At 40.7% G+C, this 14,481-nt stretch overlaps 1 protein-coding gene across 5 annotated transcripts in view; it reads right to left on the bottom strand.

Moving 5' to 3' along the window:
* The window catches only part of RPS6KC1 (ribosomal protein S6 kinase, 52kDa, polypeptide 1), an 87,353-nt gene that overhangs the window by 38,165 nt on the left and 34,707 nt on the right, over positions 1 to 14,481 (bottom strand). For all 5 annotated transcript variants that reach the window (XM_009330189.1, XM_009330187.1, XM_009330191.1 and 2 more), the window contains 2 exons: positions 12,477 to 12,595; positions 4,574 to 4,666 (listed from right to left, as the gene is read on the bottom strand). In XM_009330189.1, the coding sequence (XP_009328464.1) occupies positions 4,574 to 4,666; positions 12,477 to 12,595 (212 nt within the window). The remainder of the gene's footprint in view (positions 1 to 4,573; positions 4,667 to 12,476; positions 12,596 to 14,481) is intronic.

Below are 14,481 nucleotides of genomic sequence, written 5' to 3'. Positions count from 1 at the left end.
AGCCAAGAAATCAGTTTTGACGACGACTCTGTAGTTGATTTGATTTTGTAGGACTTGGCAAGTCGCTTAAGAAACTAGAGGGTTATCAAAACATAAAACAAGCTCTTAAAAGTTTCTTTATTTGTATTAATAGTTACTATTATTACTCAGTTTCAGATTTTTAACCATTATTGCCCCTGCTATTTTCCATTATGCCATGTTTGGATGAGGAAAACTTGCTAGTCGGTTGAATTCATTATAACATGTTTTCAGCCAGATTTTCTTTCTAAGCATCATAATGAAACAAGAATGAATGTCTGTACTTGATTGTGATGTTTATTACAGCTCCCTTTTCCCCACACCTCTTACGTACACACAGCCACTCGTTCAAATCCATAAGATGATCTAAAGATGCTTGGCAGTGCGCACCTGAGAGCCAGGTGGGAGAAAACATCTGCTATGGTCAACTCAATTTCACAACTGCAACAGTCTTTAACCTCACCTCAAAATCAAATGTCGAATATTTAAATTTCCAACAAACACTTACAGGACACAGTTACCTATGTCTTGTTATTCATGCACAGCACACACACTGCCATAAAAAGAGCCCATTTCTCCTATCCTCTGATTAAATTCCATTAAAACTAACCATAACCTGTTTAAAGTCAACTATGGGTCTGCAGATTATGCATGCAAACTCTACATATATTCTATATACTCCTGCTTTTTGGCACTTACACTCATCAAGTAGACAAGTAGGAATCACACTTTCTAAATAATTAATAATACTGATATGGTTCTTCTGCATATTTCTAAGGTCAATTCATCAAAATGTACTACCATCAGAGCTATGATTTTTCACGATAGCACGACAGCCACAAAAAATAACCTATTCTCAAGATTAACAGAATTGCTTCCAGTTCTTCAGAAAGAAGTTACGTACTTCTAGAATCCTCTTCAGAAACTCCCAAAATAATTTTAGCAAGGCCCTGATGAGAGTATTTTATTTTATAAGGTTTCAGATTGTATAATGAAGCTTAACAAACAGCATATTGAACAACAAGAAGCTCCAATGTACAGACATCTGCGGAAGAACTGGTCACAGTCACACCAGTGCCAATACAGACAATGTGGCTTGATGGGGGACCAGGGGAGGGGATAGAAAAGACATAAAAGACAGTCATTGGTTACAGAGGCATAGTTATTACTTAATGCACTCTGCTTTCCAGATGAATCTTTAAATTGAATTAATCTAAATAACAGAGGGTTCTAAAGAATAAGAAATTGGGTTTGAAACAGCATTGTGAAGGTATCCAGCAGCACCATAACAAAGTCGTTTCTTTAGGGGCCAGTTGTAGCTTCAAAGGAAAGATTTGCCTAGGGCAGAAACTCAGCACAGAATCTGCAACCTTGATTTTTTAATTAGGCAAATTTTGAAAGCAAAAATCTTTGCTATTCCAAAAAGAAGTTTTCTACTTTAAGGTACATGAACTGATAAAATAATTGATCATTCTTGGTTGGTGATAACAGTAGCTAAAATATTTAGATATTAGCCTGTTTTCAATGTGGTACCTCTGGTAACAATAACAAGAGCTTTGCTGCCCATCAGCAGCACCTCAGAGTCCACAACATTTGCAGGACAAAAGCCACCTTTATAATTAGATTAAACCTCTATTTTCAGAAGCCTACTCACAGGTAGACTCTTCCCATAAAAACACATAAAATACCTGCAAAAGGTTAACTACCTTTGACACCATGAAGTAAGCAAACACAATAGCAGCAGAATTCAAGAAACCTGGTTTCCTCAAGCAAAGTGTAGGTCCTCTTGGGTCTGTTAGAATAGTTGGATTTATACCACAGCTTTTGCATGAGAGGAGAAGAATGGGAGGCAAGGCACAGATACGGTCATTCTTCTGTGAATGTTCACAATATTGTAAGGAGTTTAATAACACTAAGATCTCTAACTCTCTCAGATTCAGCAGAAAAGGTCAACGCAGCAAAAATTATTCAGGCGACAAGGAAGGTGGAAAGGCAGACAGAGAGGGAAAGATGGCACATTGGGAATAAACGAGGCTAAAATTAAATGTTTAATCATTCTGCCTAGCCTAAAATAGTTTGAAAAACCCAGAGTTTCAGGTAGCAACAAGCATTTTGTCTGTGAAAATGAAGCCAATTCAAAACACTTCAAGAGGCTTCAAAAGAACAAAGACTGACATTACTCTAAGGGAAGGCACTGAACCTGTCAGCATTTGATGGAGTACAGGTTAACAGCTGGTTTTCTTGAGGCAGCACTGTAGCAGACAGACACCACTCTGGGCTTCAAGCAGCAGTGGGAGAAGTCTGCAAACCAACCACCACCATTTTTAAGTCAGTGTGTTTAAGCCAGTCTTGCACAGGATTAGGCAAGACAGCAGTAAAAATGCCAGTGGCTCATTACTATCCATACACCCTTTTTCTGCTGAAACCGAAGCAGCTACCTCAGGGTTAGAATGGGATAAGAGTATTTTCAGGCAAAACTCTGCGTGATGCTGAATCAGTTACAGACTTGTGCCCAAAAGCATGGCATTTTCAACGCTGGCCCTGAAAATCAGAATCCATTTTCACGAACAAACACACTATGTCATCTGCTTGGCTCCAGCGAGGATACTTACACATCTATTTGGATTTCTCCATGATGTGAGCTTTAGGGCATATGCAAGCAGAGAAGGAGGCAAAGAACAGTGATGGTGAGGAAGGAAATGAGATGGTGCTTTAAACCACGGGCAGGGGCATCGTCTCCAACAAATAGATACATGTGCACACTTTTGCTTCATATCCACATGCGTTGTGTGTATGCATTGTAAAACCAAATAAAACATGCTCTGAACATTTGGGCTTAGAGCAGCTTTTCATTTACCTCACAACTTTATGAACACTTAAAAAATATATAAAAAAAGACAGCATACTCAGACTAAGATTAAGTTAAAATAAGGAGAAACTGGAAGCAGGTACACAGCGTACAGAGACACCTGAAAGAACATTGCTCCCTTTTTCATATAATAATTAAACATTAACTCTGACCCCTATAATATTGTTTACACATGAGCATACCAGCTGTATACACGAGCCTGTTACTCCTCACGCACATCTCCAACACTAAGATCTTGTATTTTTGTCATCACCAGAACCCTGATTCTTCCCAGCTCTGCCTCAAAGATCTGGACACGTTCAGCTCGCACCTGGGACACTTACTAGAGCTGGGCTCAGAGAGATCTAGGAGATCTGATAACACCAAGGACTCCAAAAGCTTCATTCTGATCAAGCATCTTCTCCAGTCGCTGTTCATTACTCTTATACAAGAACGAAGATATCAAAAAGGTCTTTCTTGGTTCATTTCCAACACTTCTGCAGTCTCACATTGTCAGACTAATTCACGAAATCCATGCCTACTGCATCCATTTAGTGGCTACTAATTTAGTTAGTGACTACTAATCCAACAGATAGGTGCTCTTTCCAACCTGTCTCTCTGATACGTATACAGAGTGGAACACAGGCTAAATTCTGTACTTACAACTGAGGAAAGAAGATACAATGAATATGAAGTCAGAGCTGAGAAAACTTTGTGTGCTATAAAAACAACCATAATACCTAATGTATATAGCCCTCTGAGGAGAAGTTATCAACTTATGCACATAATTACAACAAAACAGGCAAAGAAAAACAAAAATCAGTCCCCATAGCTAGGTTCAATCCAACAAGAAAAAGAAACCAAAAAATACAGACCTTAAGAGACCAGCTACAGGCTTTCTGATGCACGTTACAAATGCGTAAATTGTCCATGCATCAGTACATCATGCACAGACCAGGGACTACGTAAGGAACTATCAAAAGCCACAAGGGAACTGGCGCAGCAAAAAGGAAATGAGCCTTTACAGTCTGCATTAGCCACTGCCACATTGCTGAATAATACATCATCATAAAAGTATTTGGTAAGGTGATAACTAATCGGCATTATCAAAACAATGCAGCAATTCTTCTGGTCTCTTAATTAGGCTTGCAAAAAATCTGTATGGTCCTTTACTGTTTACAGAGGGGTATTACCCAGGGATTTTGGAAGACATTATTTGCATGAGTCAAAAATAAGCTTGGCTTCATGGCTGAATCTCTGTCTTGGAGGGGGATTTCAATTACAAATTCTCAGGGAAGGAGAACAGTCGTGTGTGTCCCCAGCCCCTATTTCAAGTGACAGTTCAAAAGCAGGAATTTCTACCCTTCTATATTTCAAGTATCCACCAGATTATTCAACTGAAAACACATCAACTCATTGTTACCCCGGTATTGTAACCATGACTTCATTTTTGAAAAACAGGCCTCATCCTATTGAATGCCACCAAACATGTACCTTATCCTTTAGCTCAAATGTATTTTGCATGACCTTACATGAATTGCTTAGATAAAAGCCTTTTTTCTTCTACTTTTGTTATTTTAAAGTGCAGATGCATTTGAGTCATTTTCCCCTTTTGTTTCATATCCTTAAGATCCACAGCTTCAAAGACAAAATGTCAGCATGCAGTCGATTTATGACTGAATTCTTGAAGAGACACTGAAGAATTACCTTGTCAATCACCCCAAGGACTCTGAAGGCCTTCAGTTCCTCGGCAGGGCTCCTTAGGTTCCAAGAGGGCCTTGAACTTAGTGATCCGGGAGGCTAATGGAAGATATCAAAGATTATACATCAATCAGGGTGGTACTTGAAGGAAGACTGCCTGCTGCAGCAAATGCCAGGCCAAAGGAAACTAAATTTATCATAAATCAGAGAGAGTGAAGATGAAAGGAGAAGTTTTCTGTTTGTCCTTAGTTGGGGCGGGGGGGTGCAACAACAACAACTTGCAAGTAAGTAAAAATCAAGATAACATTGAGGACAAAAATTTTAGAAAGAAAAAATAATGCATTTTTATACTTTCTATGCTTAATGGAACCTGGGAATTGATTACTCAATTCTTACCCCATCACAATAATCAAAGCCTTACAGGTATTCTGGATACAAAATAATTCAGAGATCACTGAGGAGGAGAAAGCAAATTAGAGGCTTTTTAAGTCTGAAGAACATAAAATACAGAATTATAAACAGGGTTCTCTGGTGAGCTTTATGAAATCATTTTAATAACAAAGTGCACAACAGCAATGATTCCTAAAACTCCCTTAGAAAAAGGTAGCTAGCCACGTATCATTAATCTAGAGATTAACACCATAGCAAAAGCATTGGCAGGTGCTAACTATTCAAGTAGTTAATACACATAGATTTTTGTCCATGCTACGTTTTGTAGTTTCTTAGGGCAAACCAAAGCTTGCATGTCAAAGGAGGGAACAACATTTCAACTGGAAGTCTTCTGGGACAAAGATCAACCTCTTAAGCATCACATACACCTCTGGCACATTAACAAACATTTTCAGAAGTTTCTAGTTCCCAACTGAGAGAATTTATTAGATCCTCCTCCAAAAATTCAACATGCAGCTTCTAGTAGAACCACAGACCCGGATCTCTTCCTCGCAAATAAGGTAACTTCATTTGCAGAGCTGTTGAATGCCAAACTCTTCTTAAGCATAGCCTGGCCTCCCCAAGTACATTTCTACTGCATAAAGGTAAAGGAAGAGGAAGGTGAAACTCCTTGATTTTTAGGCTTCTAAGAAGCAAAAGCTGTTTATCTAATTTGTCAGCATCCTCAGGCAATATTTAACAAATATGTCACAAAGGAAAACTGCTGGTAAGCAATTATGCTGTGGATGAAATGTTTACGTATCAGGAAAAATCAAGAAATTTTCCTTTACGATCAGAAGCCCTCAGAAAAACTGAAGATCCTGAACTAGGTAATTCCATTTGCTTCCTCCCTAGTGTTTGCCCTCCAACATCTTTACTGTGCTATCCAAGTGCAGAGCACCTCCCCAAAGCCCTCCCCAAAACTGGTTTCCCTTCATGTTGCCAGTCAACCACCTTCTCTCCTTCCAAATTCTTTCCCAAAAAATCAACTTTTGTTTTAGCATTGCCTGCAAAATTAAACAGAAAGGTTCAAAAACACACAGTCAAAAAGCATGGAGAAAAGTGTGCTTTTCTTTTATGGTCACCTACTGGGCTCTATGTTAAAAAGAGTTTCTTATTTATCTTTATTTATCTATCTGGGTCTTATAATTATTTTGTCATGTAAACACTGCTGAGCAAGAGTGCCAACAGCAGTTAAGAGAAAACAGCCCAGATTCTACAAATCACTAAAGGTTTTAGTATGAAGAAAAAAAAACTCTACATGAAGTTCTTTCTCCACACCTAATTTAGGTTCCATATTCTAGCAAGCTGTTGGAAGGTCAAGGGAGTTCTTTTGTTGGGTGGTATTTTAAGAGTGCGCAATTTTTCTGCAATAATGAAATATTTGCTTTGAAACAGAGAGTTGTGCTAACACAGAGTTTACTCATGACAAGACTTCAAAAGCATTCTAAGGAATACATTCAATGAAAGAAAATATTTCCAAATCCTCTAGACTACTATAAAAGATTTCCACTTCTATCTGCATGCTATTACATTTTATAACCATTCCTCCATAACCAAGCTTTTAAAATTTTCTCTTATGCATAACATTTCAACCATGAATTACATTCATACATCTCTACAGAAGTTAATAGTTGTCTAATAATGCTATAGAATCAGACTTCTGCACCCATCATGTCTGAAGAGCCAAAAAAAACCAGTACATATTTTTGGGTCCTTCTATAAAATATCACCAATGGTGGCACAGTCAGTAATACTGTGTACACGCATCGTTTTCCATATACGCATTCTACAGTCATTTCTTACCTTAAAATGATTAATAATCACATCCACATCTCCACAGCTCCCAGTAGCTTCTCCGTTTTTATCAGTTTCAGGTTATTTTTTGCTCTTTACAGTACTTTGGTTTCACTGTTGCAAAGTCTAATAGTGGAGCCCAGTGATGAGGAGGCATCACATTCTGTTGTGAAGCAAGCCGGAAGCAAACTCTAAATACCCAATTCCCAGAACTACAGCAATTAAGCGTTCTATGAAGCCGCCTGCTCCTCTGAATAGAGTAAAAGTCCAAGCTCAGCATCTAGCCAGCGATAAGAAAAATAAAAAACAGAGCTCTCATCAAAAATAGAGGAACAAAAAAAAAAAACAAACCAGGAAGGAGAGTAACAAAAACTCAAAGGCTTCATTTGCCTTTAGAAATAAGGCATTTATATACTAAAGAAAGTGGCAGGCTACCTCTGCCTGCAGAAGGCCTTCAGCAGCCTCTCCAAATGCTCAGCATGTTGCTCAGGTAACCCAGTACCTTCTCTCCTGTGGCTAGGCCCTGTGTGTTTTGAAACTATTTCCAGACTACACTGAGCTGCACAGCTGGAGTTATCTGACTTGGGATCAGTGTCACCAGTTCCTTTCCCACCATCACCTTTTGGCTAGCATATGCTAATTTCAAGTGGAAAAGGATGATGCTGATTGTGATGCTGGCCTCTGCAAAGACCCAGCAGCTTGCGGCCACCACTTGCCTTCAGAAGGCTCTAGTTTTGCAAGCTACACAACAAAATATGGCAATAGCAATTGCCTCAGCTTTGGCATCACTGCCAGCAGTTTTAAGAGCACGGGGAGAAAGAGAAGTACACCACCAGCCAAGCAAGAGGAAGAGCCTCTCATGTTAACCTCATTTAAGGCAAGAGCACTATCCCTAGCCTGCTGACACAAACACCATTTGATAGGAAATGATTCTACTGCTCATGCTGCCACCTTTGACAGTAGTCACCACAGAACCTCAGGATAAAAAAGAGCATTTTCACCAACACCAGTGCAGAGCTACACATCAAAACGTGATCACCCCTCACCATTCAGAGGTCTGTGTCTGATGACTTCAGTAACCATCCCCCTGTAGCATGGCCAGACCCTCGACTGCAGCAAGGAGATGCCTTGTTTTGAAGCAGATACTGCTGGCCTGAGGTGTGAGACTCCACACCATGGGTGTCAAAGAGCTTCCAGCTCTCCTGGCCTGGCAGAACATCCTGGCCCCTTCCTCACCTCGCACCATGGGAAAACAAGGTTGCATCTCTGCACGCATCTGAACATGGACAGAGCTATGGTGGGCTTCAGAAGGTCCCCAGTGATCACCAATTTGGGATTGCATCTTCCCTGAAGCTGGGACACATCTGGGGTCATGCACATCTGGAACCAGCAGCAGACAGGAATACTGAATGTGGTCGTGGAAGCCTTGAGACCAAATTTCTTATTTTATGTTAAATTTACATCTCACAGAACTACAGCAGTGTATTTTCTTTACACTTCGTGTAATTTTCATGCACATTTAATGAGAATTTTAGAAGTAAGATACCCTATGAAAACTGCAAAGACTGAAGACTGCTTTTCCTGTTTGGGCATCAGACTTGCATGTAACTCTTGTTACTAAATTGCTTTGAAAATAAAAAATAATTGACATTTTAAAAGGCAACAACTTTTATAACAGTGCAAAAAAGAGACAATTCTAAATATCAAAAATTGGGCATAAGTAGAACCAGAAATAATTTCAACGAGTGAAAAAAATACACATTATAAAAATACCAACAAAGTTAAAACGGACACACAGCCTGTACATGTAGCTGTGCTGGGCCTCACAGCTGACAGCTATGTAAGACTGCAGCTTTCTGACAGTCAATCCAGTGTGATTCAAAGGCTGTTGCTGCAGCTCCCACTCAGGCTTGGAGGTGGCTCACCAGAGCTGCTACTTACAAAGGGGCAGAGGAGAAAATACAGCTTGAGACTCTGCAAAATGGCCTGCTGCTGCCGTCACACAGCATTCTTGAGCATTTGTTGTCGAGAAGGCCCTTGAGGCTGCTGTGCTGTGCCAGCGGAGGAAGAGAAGGACAGCGTTTGCTGCAGCTTGTTTTTCCAGAAGGTCTGCATGCCTGTTTACAACCTCCAGAGGCTGTCTCCACATTTCCCGCTCCTACAGGTCATAGTAAGGCTTTTCTCAATGTTTACAAGACCCTGTCAAGTGAGCTCCCCACAGTTCACAGTCAGTCACAGTTGCGTCAGTTCCCTGTGCTTCTTTTCAGCCTTAAGAAATCTTCTATCCATCCTTAAGCCCTATACCAACAACCTTTTTTTAACAGTGCCAAGGGTTCTCCAAATACCTCCTCTTGTGCTCCTCTCTTCACCACTCAGACTTGCCAGCAGCAGGGTGGTTGCTAAGGATGCTATCCTTGAGGGCTACACTCTTGGCTCTTTGTTGAGGCAAGTAAAGTAACAAACTACTATTGTTCTTTGTTTGGTTTCCATGGCATCAAAGATAATTTTTGCTTCTCAGCTCTGAAATGCCAGGCCTTCACCTCTAGTGAAATCTAGTCTTCGAAGAGGCAAGAGCCTGGCATTTTGGGCCGCAGAAGAATAGCTCGCTTCCCTCTGTCCCAGGTCACCAGAGAAAAGCCGCCATGCTTTACCGTCACATGGTGTTCATATGGCAAATGGATGGCTTGGGGTGCATTTAGCAGGCATAGTCTTTTGAGACTGCTGCACATGGTTCAGCACACAGCTGGCAGCCTGAGCTTTTTGGAGATGTGAGAGGCTGAGGGGTGCAGGACAATAATTGAACATGCACTTCTGAGCTTACCTCTTCCCTTGCTGGACATTTCTCTGGCCTGGTGGATGAGAAAGAAGTAAAATTTCATGTCTAAGAAGGCCAGGTGAGCCTAGTTTTGATGCTGATCACTGTGGTTGCTCCTTGTAAGGGCACAATAGGAAACACAAAGCTATCTACACCAGACATGGGTGACAAAGCAGTTCTGCCTTGTAACATCAGGTCACAAACAAGAACACTTTGCCTCAAATGCCGATGCTTGCTTACTACTAGTCAGACCTCTTCCTCCAAAGTGCAAACGATCTCAGCACCCCCACTGCCCATGAAGTTCCCTGCACTGAACTATGCTTCCCATAACCAAACTGCACTCTGCCCATTGTAATATAGGCACAGGTAATGCTAGGGTACAGTATTTGTCCACCATTTTCTTGCAAACCAATTTCAGTTAAACGGTTCAAGCTGTGCTGGGCTAACAAGTGTAACAGCACTTGGTCATGCTTCTAGGAAAGGCTTCCTAAGTATACTAACGCAGTGATTCCTCTCAAAGATTTCAGTGTCCCTCCTGCACAGAAGTGATGAGAGACCTCTTTACGGATTCATGTAAGCAAAGAAGGCATTGTGCAGTGTTACTTAAACATTCGCATTTGAACAAGGGATGGTATCAGTCAGCAGGACCTACAGCAGTAGGAGATGCTAGTGGTTACAGACCAGGCTTGCCCCAGCATGACCAAAGGCATGTAAACAGCAGTTAAAGAAACATCAAGTTGGTGTGAAGTGATGGTGCAAGGAGGCATACACACTAACCTTGTGCACTGTAGACTTAATTTCTTTAGGAGAAGGACACAAAGTATCTGCATGTTTCTACTAGTAGCTCCCAAGAATCACACCGTTTATAGATGCAGGTCATTCCACCCCACTGTCTGCATGGGGTGGAATAATTCACGCAAACGCCAATGTAAACTATCTTGGGCAGTAAAAAGGATAAGCAGTAACTAAGGTGCAAGAATTCAAGTCTGCTCAGCAACCAACGTGCAGGAAGAGTCACATTCCCCACTTTCCTTAAGACACTAAGCCAGAGCACAGAGCATGCCAATTCTTAGTGGTTCCTACCACCACCCTTACAATAACTTTGGGAGATAAGTCCTCCTCCCGATGAACTTTCAGCTATCAACTTGGAGACAAGCTGATCCTCACGACAACCATCATGACCCATCAGCACCATCTGCCCTTGATGCCAGCAAATTCCAAAACTCTCAAGATAAAAGTCAAGTTTATGCATTACGAAGAGCAGCAAATAAAAGATATTAAAATACACATACAGAGTTAGGTAAAACAAAGCCAAATCATGGAAACAGGGCTTTTTTTGTAAAAAGGAGAATGAGCCAGGTGCAACATTTTCCTTGTGCAAAGTCAGATTTGCCGTAACCTGTCAATTTTGAGTTTCAACACAGAAGAATAATGGTATTCTATTCTCACTACTTTTTTTTTTCTTGTCTTACCCGATTAATCCTGCTTTCCTTTGGATCTGCAAAGAAGGCATGTACCTTATTCAGTACAGCATAAAAGAGGAAATACTTTACCTCTCAAGTTCACATACAAAAATGCAACCTATTTCTTCCTCCTTCCCAACCACAATTAGTTTTTAAACTTATAAAAAGGCAAAAATAGGTTGTTAATGGTTTTTTTCTTGTTCTGCGGTTTCCAAACACACTGAGGTTTTCATTCAACACAGATTCTTCCCCATTTTCAGGGGTGTTTGACCCAAAGAAAGACTACCTAGTAGGAGTTCCTATCAGTCCAAAATACTAAATTGTTCAAAGTACAATTCATAGGAGCAGCAAGACTCCAAACCTCACAAAATATATCCCATTTGGAACATCCTCAAAATTGTACTTGTGGGCTCTCAACATAAAAAAAGCTACCCTTCAAAATCAGTGGTTTTGCTTTTTTCACTTAGTTATTAGGCAGTCGGATTTTATAAGGCTTCCTATTTTTGCAGCAGTGGTCTCCTTAAAGCATTTTTAGATCTGTGCAAAATAAGCAGCAATAATCTTCTGCCCCTTTTGTCCCCACTTGATATAAATGTAGAGAGATAGGAAGTTGGTAACTTTTATATTTACTGCAATAGGGCGGTCATTGACAATCACACACAGTTTAGCATGACCACAGTAAAAGTCTGAAGTAAGAACAGGTAAGTCCCAAAGGAATTAGTTGGGGAAGGGCAAAGTAGAGATTTATTGAGGGTGCCTTGGAATAAGCTTTGTTTGTCTTTTGTACAAGTACAGATAAGGGTGTTGCTGCTTAAGAAGGTGGGAATTACTACAGAAACTCCTCAAAAATCAAGCAGCAACTGATCACTGAAGCACATCCAAGAGAGACATCTGAAGGGATCGGGAAGAACATTTGCTCAATTAAGTACTTTGTGGGAAATTCATCTCCCATCCCCCCACCATGTGCTTGACTCACTTCTGATACACCATTACACGCTAGGCTAAAGAAACCAACAGCCTTTCTGCTCCCTACAGGACCAAGCAATATTCTCATGGGAAAGTCAAAAGAAATGTTACGTTCTGGTGGGTTTTTTTGCCTTACCTTTAAATTCTTTAGCATGATTAATAATGTTTACATCATTAACTGCAGAGTAGAAGGAAAGCATGCGAACAAACAGGCCTGGATTAAATCAAGCACCCCTTGTAATGCTATGAAATGCAACCAACAAGAATCAGAAAAGAACAGCAACTTAACAGAAATGTAACATCAAAATACTCCTCAGGCCTCCTGAAAGAGAGAAGTCTAGGCAGTTTTTGAACCTCAAGCTTGAATATGCTTTGCTAAAAGACAGAACAATTTAATTATACTAAATTCTGGTTCAGAAAAAAATAAATTAAAGCTTACCATAGAAACAGATGCATCTTCAGAGGATTTATGGTAGAGACTGGAAATTTTTTCTGCACGCATAAGGTATTCTGCAGTCTTCCTTTTCACTGCTTCTCGACGAGTTGGACTTGACTCACCTCAATGGAGAAAAAGAAAGGTATTTTTTCTATAGAGAGAGAGGTACTAAGTAATCAAAGCACAACTGCTTTGATTCTACCTTTTTGATTTCCTTTGGGTTATTCATACTCAAACCTACAGATATGCATCTTATAAAAAGCAAGTACTATGAGCTCAGAGTTCTACAAAAATAACAATTTAAGCCTTGCTATAGACTAAGGTAAATAAAAAGCCTTACCTCATTTTTCTGTGAGCTGGTATATGTTCCTATGGTAACATAGGTAAGAACTGAAACAAATGACTGATCTGAATGTTGTACCCCCAAAAAAACTCAATTAGGGAAGACACGATAAGACATTTACAATAAAAAAAAGCAACTTGTTTTTTCCCCATGTTTCTAATATGGGCTTTTCTAAGGATAAAAGAAAGTCAGAAATGCTATCAATAGCCAAAAGGCAACATGAGAGACACTAAGAACTCTTGCTCACAACTTTCCAATGCTACCTGCTCCTTGCCTGTTGGCTTGGGGTGACACAGGAAGAAATGAAGAAGCGCTTGCACCAACTACTTCACTTTCCAGATGGTTGAACAACCTTTGTGTTATATCTAATCTATCCAAACTCTTGCAAGAGGTGAGAATACTGTGATACAGCACAAATTCTGTATTCACTCTAAAACTTACAGTTTATGTTTAGGCATTCACATCATGAGCAGTATGTTATAACAGACTTAATTTGTGATGACAACACCCAATCGTTCAACCACCAAGCAAGGATAAAAAAATTGTGAGCCACAATTGTTGTAACAGAGAATTGAGATTACTATGCTGAAAAATAGTTACAGACAACTGTCCCAGAAGTCAGAGCAATAGCAGAAACTTCATATGGCCCTGACAGTCTCTTCCAGCCATAAATGAGGCCATCCAAGACTTGCAGAAACACAGCCTTGGCTGTGACGGGCTTCTGCACCAACAGGTGCAAGCCAGCACCTCTCGCAAACCGATGCTCAAACGAGGCAAGGAACTGCAAGTATATCTGCCTAACAGCTACTCAACATGAAAGACAAGGCAAGGAACAGGAAAGGTAATAAATTAAACACGCAAATACACAAACCCTAACAAACAGCAGATAACAGGGACAGTAACAAAGACTAGAACTCATAAGACACTGAAAAATAGGCCATGAAAGGAACCTCTGAGTGTAACCTTGAAGAAGTTCAACCAGAAACTTGGTAACTGATAAGAAAAGAAAAAAGAGGATTATTGTGGGTTATCAAGAATGAGTCTCATAAAAAAGAGCAAACTTACTACGGGATGTCTGAGGAAGAACTTACTCTGTAAAGGCTTGCATGCAAAACTTACTGTGGGAAGTTTTCAGGGGGGATTGTGGCAACGTGTAAGATGTTGTGAGATGTTTAGGGGCAGGATTAAAGGTGAGGAAAGGGAGGGGCCAAGGTGGAAGGGGGCGCACAAGCATGAAAAACAGAGATGGGAATTGGTCTACCTGGACTTCAGTAAGGCCTTTGACACCGTCTCCCACAGCATTCTCCTAGAGAAGCTGGCGGCTCACTGCTTAGACAGGCGTACTCTGCACTGGGTAAAAAACTGGCTGGACGGCCAGGCCCAGAGAGTTGTGGTGAATGGAGTTCAATCCAGTTGGCGGCCAGTGACGAGCGGTGTTCCCCAGGGCTCAGTTTTGGGACCGGTCTTGTTCAATATCTTTATCAATGATCTGGACGAAGGGATCGAGTGCACCCTCCATAAGTTTGCAGACGACACCAAGTTGGGCGGCAGTGTTGATCTGCTCGAGGGTAGGAAGGCTCTGCAGAGGGACCTGGACAGGCTGGATCGATGGGCCGAGGCCAACTGTATGAGATTCAACAAGGCCAAGTGCCGGGTCCTGCACTT

This window comes from Pygoscelis adeliae, unplaced genomic scaffold, assembly GCF_000699105.1.
Source record: "Pygoscelis adeliae isolate BGI_AS28 unplaced genomic scaffold, ASM69910v1 Scaffold308, whole genome shotgun sequence".
Taxonomy (NCBI): Eukaryota; Metazoa; Chordata; class Aves; order Sphenisciformes; family Spheniscidae; genus Pygoscelis; species Pygoscelis adeliae.
The sequence above is the reverse complement of the archived record's forward strand: the minus strand, read 5'-3'. Positions and strand labels throughout refer to the sequence as shown.